The sequence below is a fragment of the Rhinolophus sinicus genome, linkage group LG07 (assembly GCF_036562045.2).
Source record: "Rhinolophus sinicus isolate RSC01 linkage group LG07, ASM3656204v1, whole genome shotgun sequence".
NCBI classification, from domain to species: Eukaryota; Metazoa; Chordata; class Mammalia; order Chiroptera; family Rhinolophidae; genus Rhinolophus; species Rhinolophus sinicus.
Window position 1 is genome coordinate 27,093,130 of NC_133757.1, and position 17,168 is coordinate 27,110,297.

The 17,168-nt window shown below is 36.0% G+C and overlaps 1 protein-coding gene and 1 pseudogene across 1 annotated transcript in view; one reads left to right on the forward strand and one right to left on the reverse strand.

Moving 5' to 3' along the window:
* Positions 1-17,168, reverse strand: part of CC2D2B (coiled-coil and C2 domain containing 2B) — an 89,441-nt gene that overhangs the window by 36,989 nt on the left and 35,284 nt on the right. The window contains exons 18-21 of the mRNA XM_074339306.1: positions 8,814-8,952; positions 8,034-8,237; positions 1,738-1,830; positions 457-548 (exon numbers count right to left, since the gene is read on the reverse strand). Of these exons, the coding sequence (XP_074195407.1) occupies positions 457-548; positions 1,738-1,830; positions 8,034-8,237; positions 8,814-8,952 (528 nt within the window). The remainder of the gene's footprint in view (positions 1-456; positions 549-1,737; positions 1,831-8,033; positions 8,238-8,813; positions 8,953-17,168) is intronic.
* Positions 9,429-13,447, forward strand: LOC141572916 (importin-5 pseudogene; annotated as a pseudogene).

The following is a 17,168-nucleotide window of genomic DNA, read 5'->3' on the forward strand; positions in this document are numbered from 1 at the left end:
GTTACTCCAGCCATGGGCTCCCGCAGTTGCTCCCTGTGGCTCACAGTGCCCTTGTAGGGCTGAGGATTCAGCTTTGAAAGGGATAGATGACAAGCTTAGTGTGTGGTGCTACCAGCCATGACTTTTCCACCAGCTGTCTCAGGACAGGAAAATCTTAGGGAAAAACTAATCTGGCACAAAAGAATTTATTTTTTTCTTTTCTTGCCTTAAAAAAATTATCAATAAGGAGAGGGTTAAAAACTAAAATACTATACAAGTAAAAACACATATACAGATATGTCAAAAATGCAATATTAAAATGACCAAGTATATGTTAAGTCATTGTATTTCACTTCACGCTGCGTAACTGCATCTTTTGACATGTAACGTAATTAATATAAAGAACTTATTAGAGGACTTTGAAGGTATTAGCTTAAAGCTTTATATTTCATACTTAATAATAATTTTAGTATGTACCTTGTAGATACAATTTCTTCATAATCAGCCACAATATCTGATAAGTTAAATTTGCTAATTTTGACAATTCTTTTCATGATCAACTTTCTCATCTACAAAAAAAAAAATTTTTTTAAATGTATAGTTTATATTTTAAGATCAGATATTTACAATGCTACTGGTGCCACTAGTTTTTACCTCTAATTTTTGCAAGCAATGAATGGAAAGGGGAATTGGATAAATGAATTTATGGTTCTCTTTGCTTCCATTATCAAGATCATTCCTATGTTCATATTAATAACACTAAAGCAAGTTTTTTCTTTCTACTTTTTAAGGTCCTTCCACATCCCTCTCATGTCATTTTAAACTCTGTTCTTATCTCTTTTCCCACCTAACTCATAGCACACACGGACAGAACCAGTCTTCCCCAAAGGAGATGATTACCCTGTGAACGCATTTCTGTAAAAGCCACTTGTAATGGGTATGAATCTTGATCACATTTCTGTATTTCCTTTGAGTCAATCCTATCCCGACTTTAAGCTCCTTTATCCCTTTGTCCCCTGAACTGCTGTGGTCTACAACATTATGAGTTACTAGTAAAAGTAAGGATTCTGGCAAAATGCTGGCATATTTCTCAAACTGAATTTTTAGGGTCAAAAATACTGTTATTTCCGACAACATGGATGGATCTTGAGATTCTTATGCTACTAAGCAAGTCAGAAAAAGTCAAGAACCATATGACTTCACTCATATGTGGGATATAAATCTGAAAACAAAGGAACAAGACAAACAAAGAAAAAACTTATATAGACACAGACAACAGTTTAGTGGGGGAGGGAAGAGGGAGTGGTAGGAGAGGGAAAAGGGGATCAAATATATGGAGAACTGACATATACTGTGTGAACGCACAATATGATATATAGATGATGTATTATAGAAATGTACACTTGAAACCTATATAATTTTACTAACTATTGTCACCCCAATAAATTTAATAAAATAAGAGCGACGGGAAGTCTTCAATGTTCATGGTTAAACAGAAAAGGTTGGAATGTGCATTAATAACGAGCTTGCTGTGCACCAATAATGTAGATAAACAGTGTACATTTACAGATGGTAAGTAGCTAACTCTGAAAAGGAAGTGAACAGAAGAGAAAACCCCTCAGTGATCAGAAAGAGGTGATGAGTAAGTAGATTGGACCATCTGACTCTTTGGAAAGAGTATAGTACCATACATCCAGCAGACCAGTTTTCACAAAAGTAAATGCAAACGTATTGATAATACTATTTTGTTGTTGCTACCTTTTTCAGAAAATTGGCAGAATTAATCCTTTGTGCGATAATAGAATTCACATCTGAAATGGACATATCCTTCTCTATCTCATTTTCACATTCCTAAACAGAGAATGAAATTAGTTTTACTTCTTGAATGTTAAAAGAGTTCAGGTATGACATGCAGCAATAAAATAATAACTATTCATTTCAGTTTTGAAATAGTTAATAGTTCATGTGTAGGACACATTGGCATTGACAGAAAGAAACACTTCTTTCAGATTCTCCCACTGAGAATTAGCTTAAGAACAGTTAATGATTGTATTTTGTTTGCTCCTAGGATGAGATTCATTCATCTTTTAAAATAGAGCAATGACTGAGAAAAATTTGTAATTGGGGAAATTATGAGAAAATGTGAAGAAGATTGAAAAATATTCTTCATGCATGCATTTACCTGGCAATCACTAAAAACAAAACAAATGGGAAGTAGCAGAATATCATGGTTAAGAGAATGGGCTTTGGAGGCACACAGTCCTGGGGTCAAGTTGGCCCTGCCGTTTACCAACTGTGTGGTTTGGGAAAAAGTTGATTGCTGCAGACTTCAGTTTCCTCTAATAATAATAATAATAATAATAATAATAATAATACCACTTATGTCACAGGATTGTCATGAGACAAACTGAAACAAAATCTGAAAAGGGCATGGCACATAGTAATTAGTCAATATGTACTGACTATCATCAATTACTTTAATTTTACATCCAGCAGTTGGGATAAGATTATTTGTCGGGATGTTTCACCTGTATAGTTTAGACTAAATCTGCATCTGTTATATCTGCATTTGTGGGATACATTGCTAGTGCACATGGAAATCATTTTCCATTGTAGATATTAAAGACTATACAAAAATAATAAATTAGAACTTTCAGTCACATTACAACAAACACTCTATTATTGGAAAGTATTTTGTTCTTCTAATTATTCACAAGAAATCTTGAAATTAATTCTGTTGGCAAGTAATGACTGTTACTTAAGAGTATATTATATTAATATTTCTATCACTTTATTTACTTTTTAAAGTATTAATTTATAGGAGTTAAATACTTTGGATATTGGGGCGTCCGGTTGGATCAATGGTTAGAGCTCAGTGCTCATAATACAAGGACACCAGTTTGATTCCCACATGGGCCAGTGAGCTGCGCCCTCCACAACTAGACTGAAAACAACGACTTGACATGGAGCTGATGGGTCCTGGAAAAACACACAGTTCCCTAATATTCCTCAATAAAAATTTTTAAAAAATACTTTGGATATTAATTTTTGTTATGTGTATCGCAAATATCTTGTCCTAATCTGTGGCGTTTTAATTTTAATATTATCGAATTATTCATCTTTTTCTTTATAATTTATGCATTGTGTGTTTCGTTTAAGAAATACTTTTCCACCCCAAGATTAAGATATCCATTTAAAGTTTGCTTTTCACATGTAATCTTCATTTCACATGGTATTTCTTTCTTTTGTGAGGTCTGAAGCTAATTTTAGCTCTTTCTACATGGATGACTAATTACCCCAGAACCACTTAACGGATAGTCCTTTCTTTTTCAACTGATTGGTAATGATATCTCTGTCAAATATATAGTCTCTCTATATGCATAATAAGTCTGCTTTGAGGCCCTCTGTTCTATTTCACTCGTTTTATAGAACTGCCTTACTACATTTACAGATTAATTTGGGGAAAACTGGCATCTTACAATGTTGAGCTTCCTATCAGTAAACATTTATTCAGGTTCTTTTTCACATCATTCAAAATGTTTTATAATTTTCTTCATTAAGTTCCTACACATGTTTTGTTAAATATATTCTTATGTATCTTAGAGTTTTTATTGCTACTGCAAGGGGTATCTTTATTAAGTTACATTTTTAGTGGGTTTTGACTGGTGTATAGAATGCAGTTTTATTTTTTTATCTTTAATTTTTCCTCAAAAATTTCAAACAGAGAAAATTAGAAAAAATGTTAAAATCCATATCCCCACCCTCTAGATTAAATAATTAATATTTTGCTGTACTTACTTAATCTTTCTTGTATTTATTTATTTATTTTGGCTAAAATATCTCAAAATAAATTACAGACATCATGACACTTTATTCCTAAATAAATACTTCAGCATGAATCTCCAAAACCTAAAAACATAATTCTACACAACCACAATACCATAAGTATAAAGAAAATTAGCAATATCCCAATATAATCTAATATTCAACCCATATCCAAATTTTACCAAGAGCTGTTTTTCCCCCCAAACCAGGATCTAATTAAAGATCATGTATTGCCTTTGGTCAAATCTGTTTAGTCTCTTTAATCTAGAATACTCTGCCTTTTAATCTAGAATACTCTACTTTTTAAAAAATGATGACATTTTTAGGAGATCAAAATAGTTGTTGTACTGGATAGCTAGTTGTCCCACATTCCAAATTTGGCTGACGGTTTCCTTATGGGGCCTTTAACTTGTTTCTCTATTCTTCATATTTCTTGTAAACAAATTAAAGTCTTAATTTAATTTAGATTACACATTTTTTTTTGGCAAGAGTACTTCATATATACTGCATATTTCATAAATTGTATCATATTAAAAGGCAATAATGTATGGTTGTCCTTTATTAATGTATTAGTTTTCTATTGCTGCCATAACGAAGTATCACAAATTTAGTGCCTTCCAAAAACACACATTTATTATCTCACAGTTCTGTAGATGAGAAGTCCAGGTTGTCAAGAGCTGGTTTCTCTGCTCTAGGTTTCATAAGGCTGATATCAAGGTGTTGGCCAGGAGTTCTTATTGGGAGGCTCTGGGAAGAATCTGTTTCCAAGCTCATTTAGATTGTTGGCAGAATCCAGTACCTTGTGGTTATAGGACTGAAGTCTCATTTCCTTGCTGGGGCCCACCCTTATCTTCTAATGTGTTTCCCCGAAAATTAGACCGGGTCTCATATTAATTTTTGCTTCAAAAGATGCATTAGGGCGTATTTTCAGGGGATGTCTTATTTTTTCATGTACAACAATCTACATGTATTCAAATACAGTTATGTCATCTTCTTCTGGAACATCATTATAAAGTACTAAATGTGTCCGTATGGCTGACGACCTTAACTGGGGCTTATTTTCGGGGAAACACGGTAGGAGCCTTTCTCCAGCCTTTGCAGTTGGCCTTTGAATCTCAAAGCCAGCAACTACACGTTGAATCCTTCTCATAATTGGAATCTGACTTCTCTTGCGGCTGCAGCTTTCTTTTGCTGCCAGCTGGAAAAATTTGTCTGCTTTTAAAGGCTCATATAATTAGATTAGGGCCACCCAGATAATCTCCCCATTTTCAGTAATGTAACATAACATATTCACAGGGTCTGGAGATTAGAGAGTAGATATGTTTAGGGAGCCATTATTCTGTTGTCCACAATTAGTAAGATTAAGTCGGATCATTGAGTCAAGATGGTGACACCTACATTTCTCCATTGTGGAGGTACAATTTTCCTTTTGCAATAAAAGTAATTATTTATTTTTAAAGATGGATATTATATTCAATGAATTTATTAGTTGTTGCAGTTTGTTGTAGAGTCTCTTGTTTTCCATGAAGACAAATGTATTTTCTGCAAACAAGGACAGTTCGGCTCTTCTTTTCCAATTCTAACTTCCTTCTTTTCCTTTCCTCCTATTTAGCTTAATGCATTGGCACTTACTGGAAGAAATGATAGTGGGCATCCTTATGTTGTTGAAAGTAATGGGGAAACTGATGTTTCCATTAAGTGTAATATTTGTGTAGGAGTCCATGAAGAAAAATATTTTTGATCATGATCTTTACATTAAACTCGGTTTCCGAGCCATACAGATAATAGGGTATTGAATCACAGTCAAGGGGTAAAGTATAAAACATAGGGTTTCCAAAATGTGGGAAAGCTGGAGATAGAGAATTTGCTCAGTGACACCTGGCCACGTGCTGTATTTCTTCTATTTCTTCTCTTGAAGGATGATTATGGCCTTAGTAACCTTGACTTGGGTTCAAGAACCAGAAGAGTCCAATGTTTGTAAACATTCCTTTAAATAGAAGTGCATTTACCATGTAAGTATTAATTCTTTTCAGGGTGGTGATGGAAACCTTGCTATGTTATACAGGTTTTTTGTTTGTTTTGTTTTGTTTGTTTAGCTATGGCAAACCCCTATTCCGTGTGGGCATGTCACAAGAAGCTTACTCCCTATCAGGGTACCAGAGCCCAGGGAAAACCAACATCAAAATTCGTTGCAGCTGTCCTATATTATGTCCTGCCCTGCCTCTGTATGTTTCTGCATCTCTGGCTAATTACATCTGAAAGTTAGTCCAATCATCCAGTGGATGTGAGGGTGGTCCCTTCTAGTTTCTCCCTTCACTCCTTCAATTCCACAATTAACCTCAAATGCTTCTTTTCAATGCAGTTTACATCACCGGAAAAATCCAAAATGCTGAAACATTTTCTTTCTTTTTAAAATACTTGTTTTTATTATTAACTATCAAGCATATCGAAAATGTGTGAATGACCATCACTTGGCTTTAATTAATCCAAACCTTTCTCACATTTGATGGTTTTTAATGAAGTAACACATTACAGATACTATTGAAGGGTCCCCTGTGTACACCTCAATCCCATTTTCCTCCCATCTCTCCAGAGGTAAACAAGCCAGATTTTGGTGTTTATTATTCTCTTACATGCTTTCACACTTTTAGTATCTGTGTATACATCAGTCTTTGTTTTGCATGTTCTAAAACTACCAAATCTTATCACATAGCACATGTCACTTGGCCATCTTAATTCATCATTGTTTTTCAGATGTAGTCAAATTAACACACGTACTTTGTATTAATTCATTTTAATAGCCAAATACTACAAATATACCATGATTTAGCCATTTTCTAATGGACATTGATTATTCCTGGGTTTTACAATTAAAAACTATTAAACACAATACTGCAATGAACTTTCTGTACTCCTGTTGAGTACATATGCCAAGAATTCCTGCAGAATGTAATACCCAGAGACTGGGTTCATTTATAGCCTCTACAAGTAAAACAGTTGTTGCCAAACCACTTTCCAAAGTATAACTTAAATTTTATTGCCACCAGGATAGAGAGCTCATTGCTCTAGACCAGCAGCATGTGGAAGTGTCAGGGTTTTTTTGTTTTGTTTTTATTTTTGCCTATCTGCTGGCATCTCAGTGTTGTTTTAATGTGTAATTCTTTGATTACTAGTGAAATTAAGCATGTTTCCATGTGAATGACTACTCAGGGGTCCTCATCTGTGAATTGGCCATTCATATCTTCGATCATTTCCTTGATTATATGGAATCCTTTGCCAGTTACATGGCATGCAAACATAAGTTTGAATTTTACTATACACAGATGTATCAGTCTTGCTTTTTTGTACTTATGTCTATTCCAATGTCATATTCTTTGCTTTTCTATAGGTTTAAAGTTCTCCTTTTCATTTATAGATCTTTAATCCATTCTTCCTAACATATGGAGTCTGAATACACTGACAGCACAATTTGTGCTTACATACCTTTCTTCTTGAACCATCTTTTACTTAGCAAACTCAAGTGCTATGGCTACTACAACTGGTTATTTCTACAGGAATTAACTCTTACAATCCACTATTTTGAGATTAGTGATGTACTAGTAAATGTTTAACAACCAGTTCTCTGGGAATGGGAGGGCAAGCCCCAATTTGTAGCATTTACTGATTTATGGTGTATATATTCCCCCAGCAACAAATTTAAAGCAATCACCATGAAGTCATTGAAGATGGAGTTGGGAAGAGGCACGCAACAGGCTCCCAATGGCTGGTGATGGCAAGCTCCAGCACACCACCCCCACACAGCATAAGACTAATTTTTCTTTTTTTCCCCCCTCACATTTTAAAGTTCCTGAAATTGAGGTGTGCTTTACAATCAATGTGTAAGTTTAATGTGGTAGTGTTTCTCTCTCTCATCTCCATAAGGTGCTTTTAAATTGGTGATGCATTTCACAATAGCAAAAATACAGTATTTACATAAATGTACAATATACCTAAAGGATTTTGGCTGTGAAATAAGTTGTTTGTACAACAACTAAGTTGCAAAATCTAGGTAAGGACTTTCTGGAATTTGGGAAATCAGTACATTTTTAATGCCTAAAGAAAGAATGGGGGAGAATCTGTCTACAGATTATCGGTTTAAAAAAAAAAGAAAAAAGAAATCAAGGCAGATTTAAAGTAGCAAAATATTAACTTCTCATATAATAAGTCATATTCAAATAGAAACTACGTACCTGGAAGAGTAAATCTGGAATCTCTCTGTCATAGAGGGGTATTTGCTGCAGCGGGAAAACATCTAATAGACCTGCATTTCTAAGTTGCAATATCTGGAAACGTTTACTCTTTTTCATTTCCTCTTCAGAAACAAAGTTAAATTCATCTTGCAACTGTTCAAGACGAAAATACTTAGGAATATCTTGCCCTTTGTGTTTCATGTACTGTAAAACATAAAGTAATATTTACTTAAAATATTAATTTTTTCTAAATTCAAGAATTATTTCAAAATACTATTTTTCCCCCTCAACTGTGAAATGTGGGAGTTGGCATATAATAAGGAAATGGAGCAACTGAATCTGTACAGAGATGCTAAAAAATACAGAATCCAGCCTACCTGGCTCCCAAACTTTTCCTGGTCATAACTTACAAAGAAAATGAAAACATTGGTGTTGCACACTGGGTTGAAATATGAGACTGTGTGCATCTGGTTGCCCTAAGAGTTGAGAGAGGATCATTATACTTATAAGTAATTCAGCACATCAGTTGGAAAACTCTGATCTAGGAAAACTTAACTGCAATATCTATTTATGCATTGCTTTATTCAATAAATGCAAGTGAAAGTACATGGTCCATGCAAGGAAGAGTGCGAGTTGCCATAAGAGAGACAAAGATTTATTAGCTGTAGTTCCACAAAGAAGGATAAAACACATGAATGAATAACTACTATGGAGGAGTATAAGGCGATAGAGCTCAGGAAATAGAATGTATTTACAGTATTGATATTTGCTATAACTTACCATAATAAATTCCATTAAATCAGAATGTTCTGGATTATTTGGGTCAACTCTGACTTCATTTGCCCACTGAAAAAGCTTCTGTGTATTAACGAGCCATGGAATTTCAGGAACACTTCTTGCATCTACATTCCTTAACACACTAACACAGAGAAAACTAGTTGGTGAATTTGCATCCAATATGCAGGTTCTACTCCTCCATCTGTTATACAGGGCAAAACCTACCCATTTCAGGTATTTAAAGATAAAACCTATCCATCCCCAGCATTTAAGGATAAAATAGAAGTTTAGATGTGCTTTCTTTTCTGGTTCTTTTCATGTTCTAACTTGTATCACAGCATTTTGATACATGTCTACCCCCTCCCTTAAGAGACAGTAAGCTTCTTGAGGGTAAAAAGTTTGTAAATATTCATCTATGCTATCTCCACTCCGTGTAGAAGCTAAAACAGAGTAGATGCTGAAGTGAATAGTGCTTATTAGATGTATTCTGTAAACCCTGACCACAGTAATTTATTAAATATTTTCTTCCCATAGGATGCACAACATTGAAATTTAACCAAGATGTTTGCTTAAGCAAAATTAATAAAATCCACAATATAAAAAGAATCTTTAGCCAGCGCGCCTCACAGCTTCTGTCTCCCCTCCCTCCTTCTCGCTCTCTCTCTCACGCCTAGCGCAATGGCGGCGGCCGCGGCGGAGCAGCAACAGTTCTACCTGCTTCTGGGAAACCTGCTCAGCCCCGACAATGTGGTCCGGAAACAGGCAGAGGAAACCTATGAGAATATCCCAGGCCAGTCAAAGATCACATTCCTCTTACAAGCTATCAGAAATACAGCAGCTGCTGAGGAGGCTAGACAGATGGCTGCCGTGCTGCTAAGACGTCTTTTGTCCTCTGCATTTGATGAAGTCTACCCAACTCTTCCTTCTGATGTCCAGACTGCCATCAAGAGTGAACTACTAATGATTATTCAAATGGAAACACAGTCTAGTATGAGGAAAAAAATTTGTGATATTGCTGCAGAGCTGGCCAGGAATCTTATAGATGAGGATGGCAACAACCAATGGCCTGAAGGTTTGAAGTTCCTTTTTGATTCAGTCAGCTCTCAAAATATGGGACTGCGGGAAGCTGCCCTTCACATTTTCTGGAACTTTCCTGGAATTTTTGGGAACCAGCAGCAGCACTATTTAGACATCATCAAACGGATGTTAGTTCAGTGTATGCAAGGTCAGGAACATCCATCGATCAGAACATTATCTGCTAGAGCTACAGCTGCTTTTATACTTGCAAATGAGCACAATGTTACTCTGTTCAAACATTTTGCAGACTTGTTACCTGGGTTCTTACAGTCTGTAAATGACTCGTGCTACCAGAATGATTCAGTTCTAAAATCCCTTGTTGAGATTGCAGATACTGTTCCAAAATATTTGCGTCCTCACTTGGAAGCTACTTTACAACTAAGTCTGAAGTTGTGTGGAGACACTAGCCTAGCCTCAATAATATGCAGCGCCAGCTTGCCCTCGAAGTAATTGTGACCCTCTCTGAGACTGCAGCTGCTATGTTAAGAAAACATACCAATATTGTTGCACAGACTATCCCTCAGATGTTAGCAATGATGGTTGACCTGGAAGAGGATAAGGATTGGGCCAATGCGGACGAGTTGGAAGACGACGATTTTGACAGCAATGCAGTTGCTGGCGAGAGTGCTTTAGACCGAATGGCTTGCGGACTTGGTGGAAAGCTCGTTCTGCCAATGATCAAGGAACACATTATGCAAATGCTTCAAAATCCTGACTGGAAATACCGGCATGCAGGGTTAATGGCCTTATCTGCCATTGGCGAAGGATGCCACCAGCAAATGGAAGGAATTCTAAATGAGATAGTAAATTTTGTTTTGCTTTTTCTTCAGGATCCTCATCCAAGAGTAAGGTATGCAGCCTGTAATGCCGTGGGACAGATGGCCACAGATTTTGCACCTGGTTTCCAAAAGAAATTCCATGAAAAGGTGATTGCAGCTCTGCTGCAGACCATGGAAGACCAGGGCAACCAACGCGTGCAGGCCCACGCCGCTGCCGCTCTCATTAATTTTACTGAGGACTGTCCCAAGTCGCTGCTTATTCCGTATTTAGATAATCTGGTGAAACATCTGCATTCCATCATGGTACTTAAACTCCAAGAGTTGATTCAAAAAGGTACCAAGTTAGTTTTGGAACAAGTTGTGACATCTATCGCATCAGTTGCAGATACTGCAGAGGAAAAATTTGTCCCCTACTATGACTTATTTATGCCATCACTAAAGCACATTGTTGAGAATGCAGTTCAAAAAGAACTGAGACTTCTCAGAGGAAAAACTATTGAATGCATCAGTCTCATTGGTCTGGCTGTTGGGAAGGAAAAATTCATGCAAGATGCATCAGATGTGATGCAACTGTTGTTGAAGACCCAGACAGACTTCAGTGATATGGAAGATGACGATCCTCAGATATCTTACATGATCTCAGCATGGGCCAGAATGTGCAAAATCCTTGGAAAAGAATTTCAGCAGTACCTTCCAGTGGTTATGGGCCCTTTGATGAAGACAGCTTCGATTAAGCCTGAAGTAGCCCTTTTAGATACCCAAGACATGGAGAACATGAGTGATGATGATGGTTGGGAATTTGTGAACCTTGGCGACCAGCAAAGTTTTGGTATTAAAACTGCAGGATTGGAAGAAAAGTCAACTGCTTGTCAGATGCTGGTTTGCTATGCTAAGGAGTTAAAGGAAGGCTTTGTGGAATACACCGAACAGGTTGTCAAACTGATGGTCCCTTTACTGAAATTTTATTTCCACGATGGTGTTCGAGTGGCAGCAGCAGAATCCATGCCTCTTCTCTTGGAATGTGCAAGAGTTCGTGGTCCTGAGTATCTCACACAGATGTGGCATTTTATGTGTGATGCTCTAACCAAGGCCATTGGCACAGAACCAGATTCAGATGTCCTCTCAGAAATAATGCATTCTTTTGCAAAGTGCGTTGAAGTAATGGGAGATGGATGCCTTAATAATGAACACTTTGAAGAATTGGGAGGTATACTGAAAGCTAAACTCGAAGAACATTTTAAAAATCAAGAATTGCGACAAGTTAAAAGACAAGACGAAGACTATGATGAGCAGGTGGAAGAGTCACTACAAGATGAGGATGATAATGATATTTATATTCTGACCAAAGTGTCAGACATTTTACACTCAATATTCAGTAGCTACAAGGAAAAGGTGTTACCATGGTTTGAACAACTGCTTCCGTTAATTGTCAACCTAATTTGTCCGCATAGACCATGGCCAGACAGACAGTGGGGATTGTGCATCTTTGATGATGTTATAGAACACTGTAGTCCAGCCTCATTTAAATATGCAGAATATTTCTTAAGGCCAATGCTGCAATATGTATGTGACAACAGCGCAGAAGTCAGGCAAGCAGCTGCGTATGGCCTGGGAGTCATGGCACAGTATGGTGGAGATAACTATCGTCCTTTTTGTACAGAAGCACTTCCTCTGCTGGTAAGAGTTATTCAATCTGCCGATTCTAAGACCAAAGAAAATGTCAATGCTACAGAGAACTGCATCTCAGCAGTAGGGAAAATTATGAAGTTCAAGTCCGACTGTGTGAACGTGGAAGAAGTCCTACCGCACTGGTTGTCTTGGCTTCCACTACATGAAGATAAAGAAGAAGCTGTTCAGACTTTCAGTTACCTGTGTGACCTGATAGAAAGTAATCACCCAATTGTTCTTGGCCCAAACAATACCAATCTGCCCAAAATATTCAGTATAATTGCAGAAGGAGAAATGCATGAGGCAATTAAACATGAAGATCCTTGTGCCAAACGTCTGGCTAATGTAGTTCGCCAAGTACAGACTTCTGGAGGATTGTGGACTGAATGCATAGCTCAACTCAGTCCTGAGCAGCAGGCGGCCATCCAGGAGCTCCTGAACTCTGCTTGAAGGGCCTTACTACCATCACCAGAAAACTAACTACAAATAAACGTTTACCCTTTCGTTTAGGTTTCGTTGTTTGTTTTTGAGCAAAAGAGAACGGTAGAGTTGTGTGTAGGCCATTCTTCTCTAAAGCCACAACAGCAGGAAGAGAAGCACTGGGTTTCAGAATGGTGTTTCAATGGATTTTATCAGACCACTGAAGAAGTTCCCTACAGTAGCACTGAAGAGTATTTTTCTATTGGTATATCCCACCATGTGAAGGTGAAAGGGAAATGAAATTAATTTTTCTCATTAGACATAAGGAAATTTAAGACAAAACAGCTTTAAGATTTGTTACTCAAAATAGATGTGTGTTAAAACAAATTGCTGTACACCTAGTGTTAATTCTATTAATTGGAGTGTGAGTTATTTTGTAGGGTAGAAGGAAGCCTACCCAGCAAACTAGTAGATCCAAAAATTGAAAAAAGCTGAAGACAAAATACAAGCATGATGTCATATTTGATGTCACTTTCGGTTCTTTTACCCAGAAGGCTTATGTGGTGACTTAGTTTGGAAAGCTTTTCAGCTTCCAGCCCTTGAATGTGAAGTGTCGTTGGCATGTCTGGCAGTAGTCTCATTCACTCCTCAATAAACAACATTGAAATACAAAAAAAGTTGGTGTAAAAATTCCGTACTGTCTGGCTTGGATTCATTTAATGTTTTTAATATAAAAATAATCTAATATTTTTTTAAAGTAATAACTATGGCTCTGAATGTTTTCTTCCCCTGATATTTTCCTTGTGCAATTCAAATTTGAAAGTATCTAGTTTTTACCATCTCTCACTTTAATTTAAGCTAAGTTATGATACACCTACTCCGTTCACCGTTGGTGTCCTTTTAAAACTAGGCTTGTTCTGGTTAAATAAAAAAGATTTGGCTTAGTATTTTCATTGCAAATTGTAACTGCTATACAGTCACACGCAACTTTTAATTTTATGAGAAGTATTATGGCTAAAATTATTTTCTGATAAATTCAGTACAATGTGTGAATGTTTTTGTTTTTTTTAATGTATTAACCTCATAGCAGTAAATGACTTGCTGTTGTTTCTTTAAATAATTTTTCTAAGGGATCTTAATAGATTCCTGTTGAAACGTCAGTGTTAACATTTTTATAGTTTGTACTAAATTTAACCGTGATATAAAAAATGAATTTTATGCCTAGATCAGAATTTAAAATTAAAGGTTTTTTTTCTTTAAAAAAAAAAAAAAAGAATCTTTAGGCTATATCTTTATGGTTGAAATATAAATATATTTACTAGAATATAAAGTGATATAATAATGATAGAAGTAGGTGCTAAAAGCATCTTTGTTTGGTCACATGAGGTCATCTTCAGAAGACAGAGAGCTATAAAAGATAGGGTAGACTTATAATGCATCCTTGGTGACCTAGCTATAGGCTAAGAGCAGAAGGAATTCAACAGTAATTGTATCTAATAGCTATTAATTATTCCAGTTATTTAATCTCTGCCTTCATAGATAATCTCTCTCATCAAGGGTAATTAGAAGATTTGGGGCTAGACTATTTCTAAGATCTTTCCTATAAAGCACTTAGGAAAAGTTCCAGTCTATCCACTGGATTCCAGAAACACAGTTCTGACTCAGATTCAATAATGTCTTAGAGGAAAAATGGACACATATTTTTCGTTACTTGCCATCAACATCCATTCCTATTTCTATGACATCTTTGGAAAGTATTGCTAACAGAGCCAATGCCTGATAAAAATGTAAGCAAATTTACAAATAAGTAAAGTTTGAGTATTCTTCCTTTCTTTAATTTAATTCCCGTTTCTGCCCTCATATTTGACCCATTTTGATGTCTTTGTCATAAGAGATTTCTAGGGCCTGCCACCTGTGGCACCAACATGTAACAAATTTTCCTTCTCTGTCTTAGTGCAGGTCCCTTAGAAAATAAGGTCTGAGGCAAAGCATAAATGTTAATGAATAGATTAGGGAGTGAAACTTATTCCATTATGAGCCTAAAAAATAATTGTAATTCGATTTCAACAAAGTCCCATGATTTCTGCTTCAAGGAAAGTAACAAACTCAGAACATCTCCTGCCCTTGCTATACTATACTAATTCCTCTAGCTGCCCCTATAGGTGTGTTCATCTGTGGGCTATGGCAAAATCCTTCTGTCATCTGTACTTCCTCCTCCACAACCAAATGTCAATCAAGTAACAATTGAGTGTTATTACGTATACTCACAGTGTTATAAAATTACCATTACTATGTACTTCTAGAATGTTTTCACAATTCCAAACAGAAATTCTGTACCATTCAACAATAGCTCACCAGTCCTCCCTCCCCCCAGACCCTGACTTCCTATCTCTATGAATTAAGCAAAAAATTTTATTAAAGTTACCAGGGAGTAAAGACAGACTGTCTACAAAACACCAACATTTAGACCAATATCAGACTTTAAAACAAAAATGATAACTCCCAGAAAATAATGCAATTATAGTTTCAAAGTGTTAAGAAAAATGAATACAGCCTCAATTTTATACCCACCTAAACTACTATTCAAGAATGAAGACAAAATAAAGATATTTTGAGACATACAAAGACTCAAGAAATTGCTAGCCACAGAAACTGATGGAAAGAATCATTAAAAGAGTAGGCTTTCAGCAAGAAAAGTAAATCCAGAATCTAAGTGTGGTAGATAAAAAATAGCGGCAAACATAAAAGTCAATTAATTAAGTCAGAAAAATTAATTAACTAGTAAGTGTAAGAAAAATTGTTTTATGTTTTAAAAAATGGGTTAATTGAAAACTCTAGACAATAATAATTAAGATTGGAGAGGTTTGCTTAATGTAGTATTAAAGCATTCTAAGGTCTTCTTCTGGTCACTGCTTTATCTCCAGCAGTCAATATTTGATGAATGAATGAATGAGTAAGTCAATGAAAAAAAGAATACTTTCTTTTGGATCTTCTTTGGCTCCATGCTCTGACTCTCACAAGTCAGTCTTGCCTTTTGGAGCACCCATCCCAGGTGCCTAGAACCATGGCTCAGCACAAGCCCTTAAATTCCCACAACCATAGAGGAGAGTTCTGTAACTTCCTCATCTGATCTCAGAGGCCACAATTGTAAAGTTTGACTTAACTTCTTTTAGAAAGGGCTCTGGACTTTGGAAACCACTCTTGCAATTCATTCCCTGTTGAAACCTGTCATTTGTCCCAATCTTTCACAGAACTGCTTTCAATCTTTTGTAAAGCTGAGTTCCCAAGTAACTGGACCTGCTAAGTGCAGCATCACAGAACTCAAGAGAGAAGAGACTTAAAGAAGTAAAATGATCAGGACAGGCCAATGAATATGGTCAGAAGGTCACTGGTAGCCTTCAGGAATAAGAGGAAGAAATGTACGCAGACTAATAACCACATATAGGAGGGCTTAGGCAGGAAAAAAACAAAAACAGCCAAATAGTGTTTTCAGGGTTTAATCAATTGCTTAGATTTTCCTTTGTTTTAAAAAACAAAGAAGACTTCTTCAATACAAAAAACTAACAGTATAGAGAGATGGAAAAGTTGAAGATAATGTAAAAAAAGGATATAAATATGTCAGCAGAATCCTAAAGGAAACAAAAGAAAGTTCAAAATTACCTATAGAAAAGTTAGCTTTAGAGCAAGGAGAATAAACATCTGACTCCAAGAAAAAAAGCAAAGAGTATAATGAGGCCAAGATTGGGAATAGTTGCAGTGGGGTCTATGTTAGGGAAATACTAAGAAATAAAACAATGGGTCAGGATATTAAAAGTTTATTATCTAGTTCCAAAATGAATTATATGTATTCATTGTCCATTTTTCTCCTAAAATGCCCTTCTCAAGGTCTCTAAAAAGATGACCTCATTTACTTAGCAAAACAAGGACATCCATCAAAAATTACATTTCTGTCTTTATAGTGATTTCTGACTCATTCTCTGATTTGAAGAAGAGATATCTCATTTTCTAAAGAAACATAGCTATTCACTTGTACTCTGGTTCAATATCTTCTGGCTCTAAAGGACCTCATACTCTTTCTAACATATTCTCTGGCTCCTTTTCCATGGCTTTCATTGATTCTTTTAAGAAGACAAAAATTGCCCCACTTTTTTTAGAAATCCATATTTTGATTCTGTTGTCTCTCTTATTTTCAGCCTCTTTTTATTTTTAAACTTCTTGATAAGTAATGTACATCCACCAGTTCAGTTTCCTCAACATCAATTATTGAGTGCTACTAACATTTAGTTTTAGGTTTGTTTGTTTTTCCCCCTCGAAAACTTTTTATTTACCAAGAAAAGTTTTTATGAACTCTTATTGTGACTCTGGCCATATGCCACCGGTTTTATATATAGTGTTCTTGTTATTTTAAAAATAG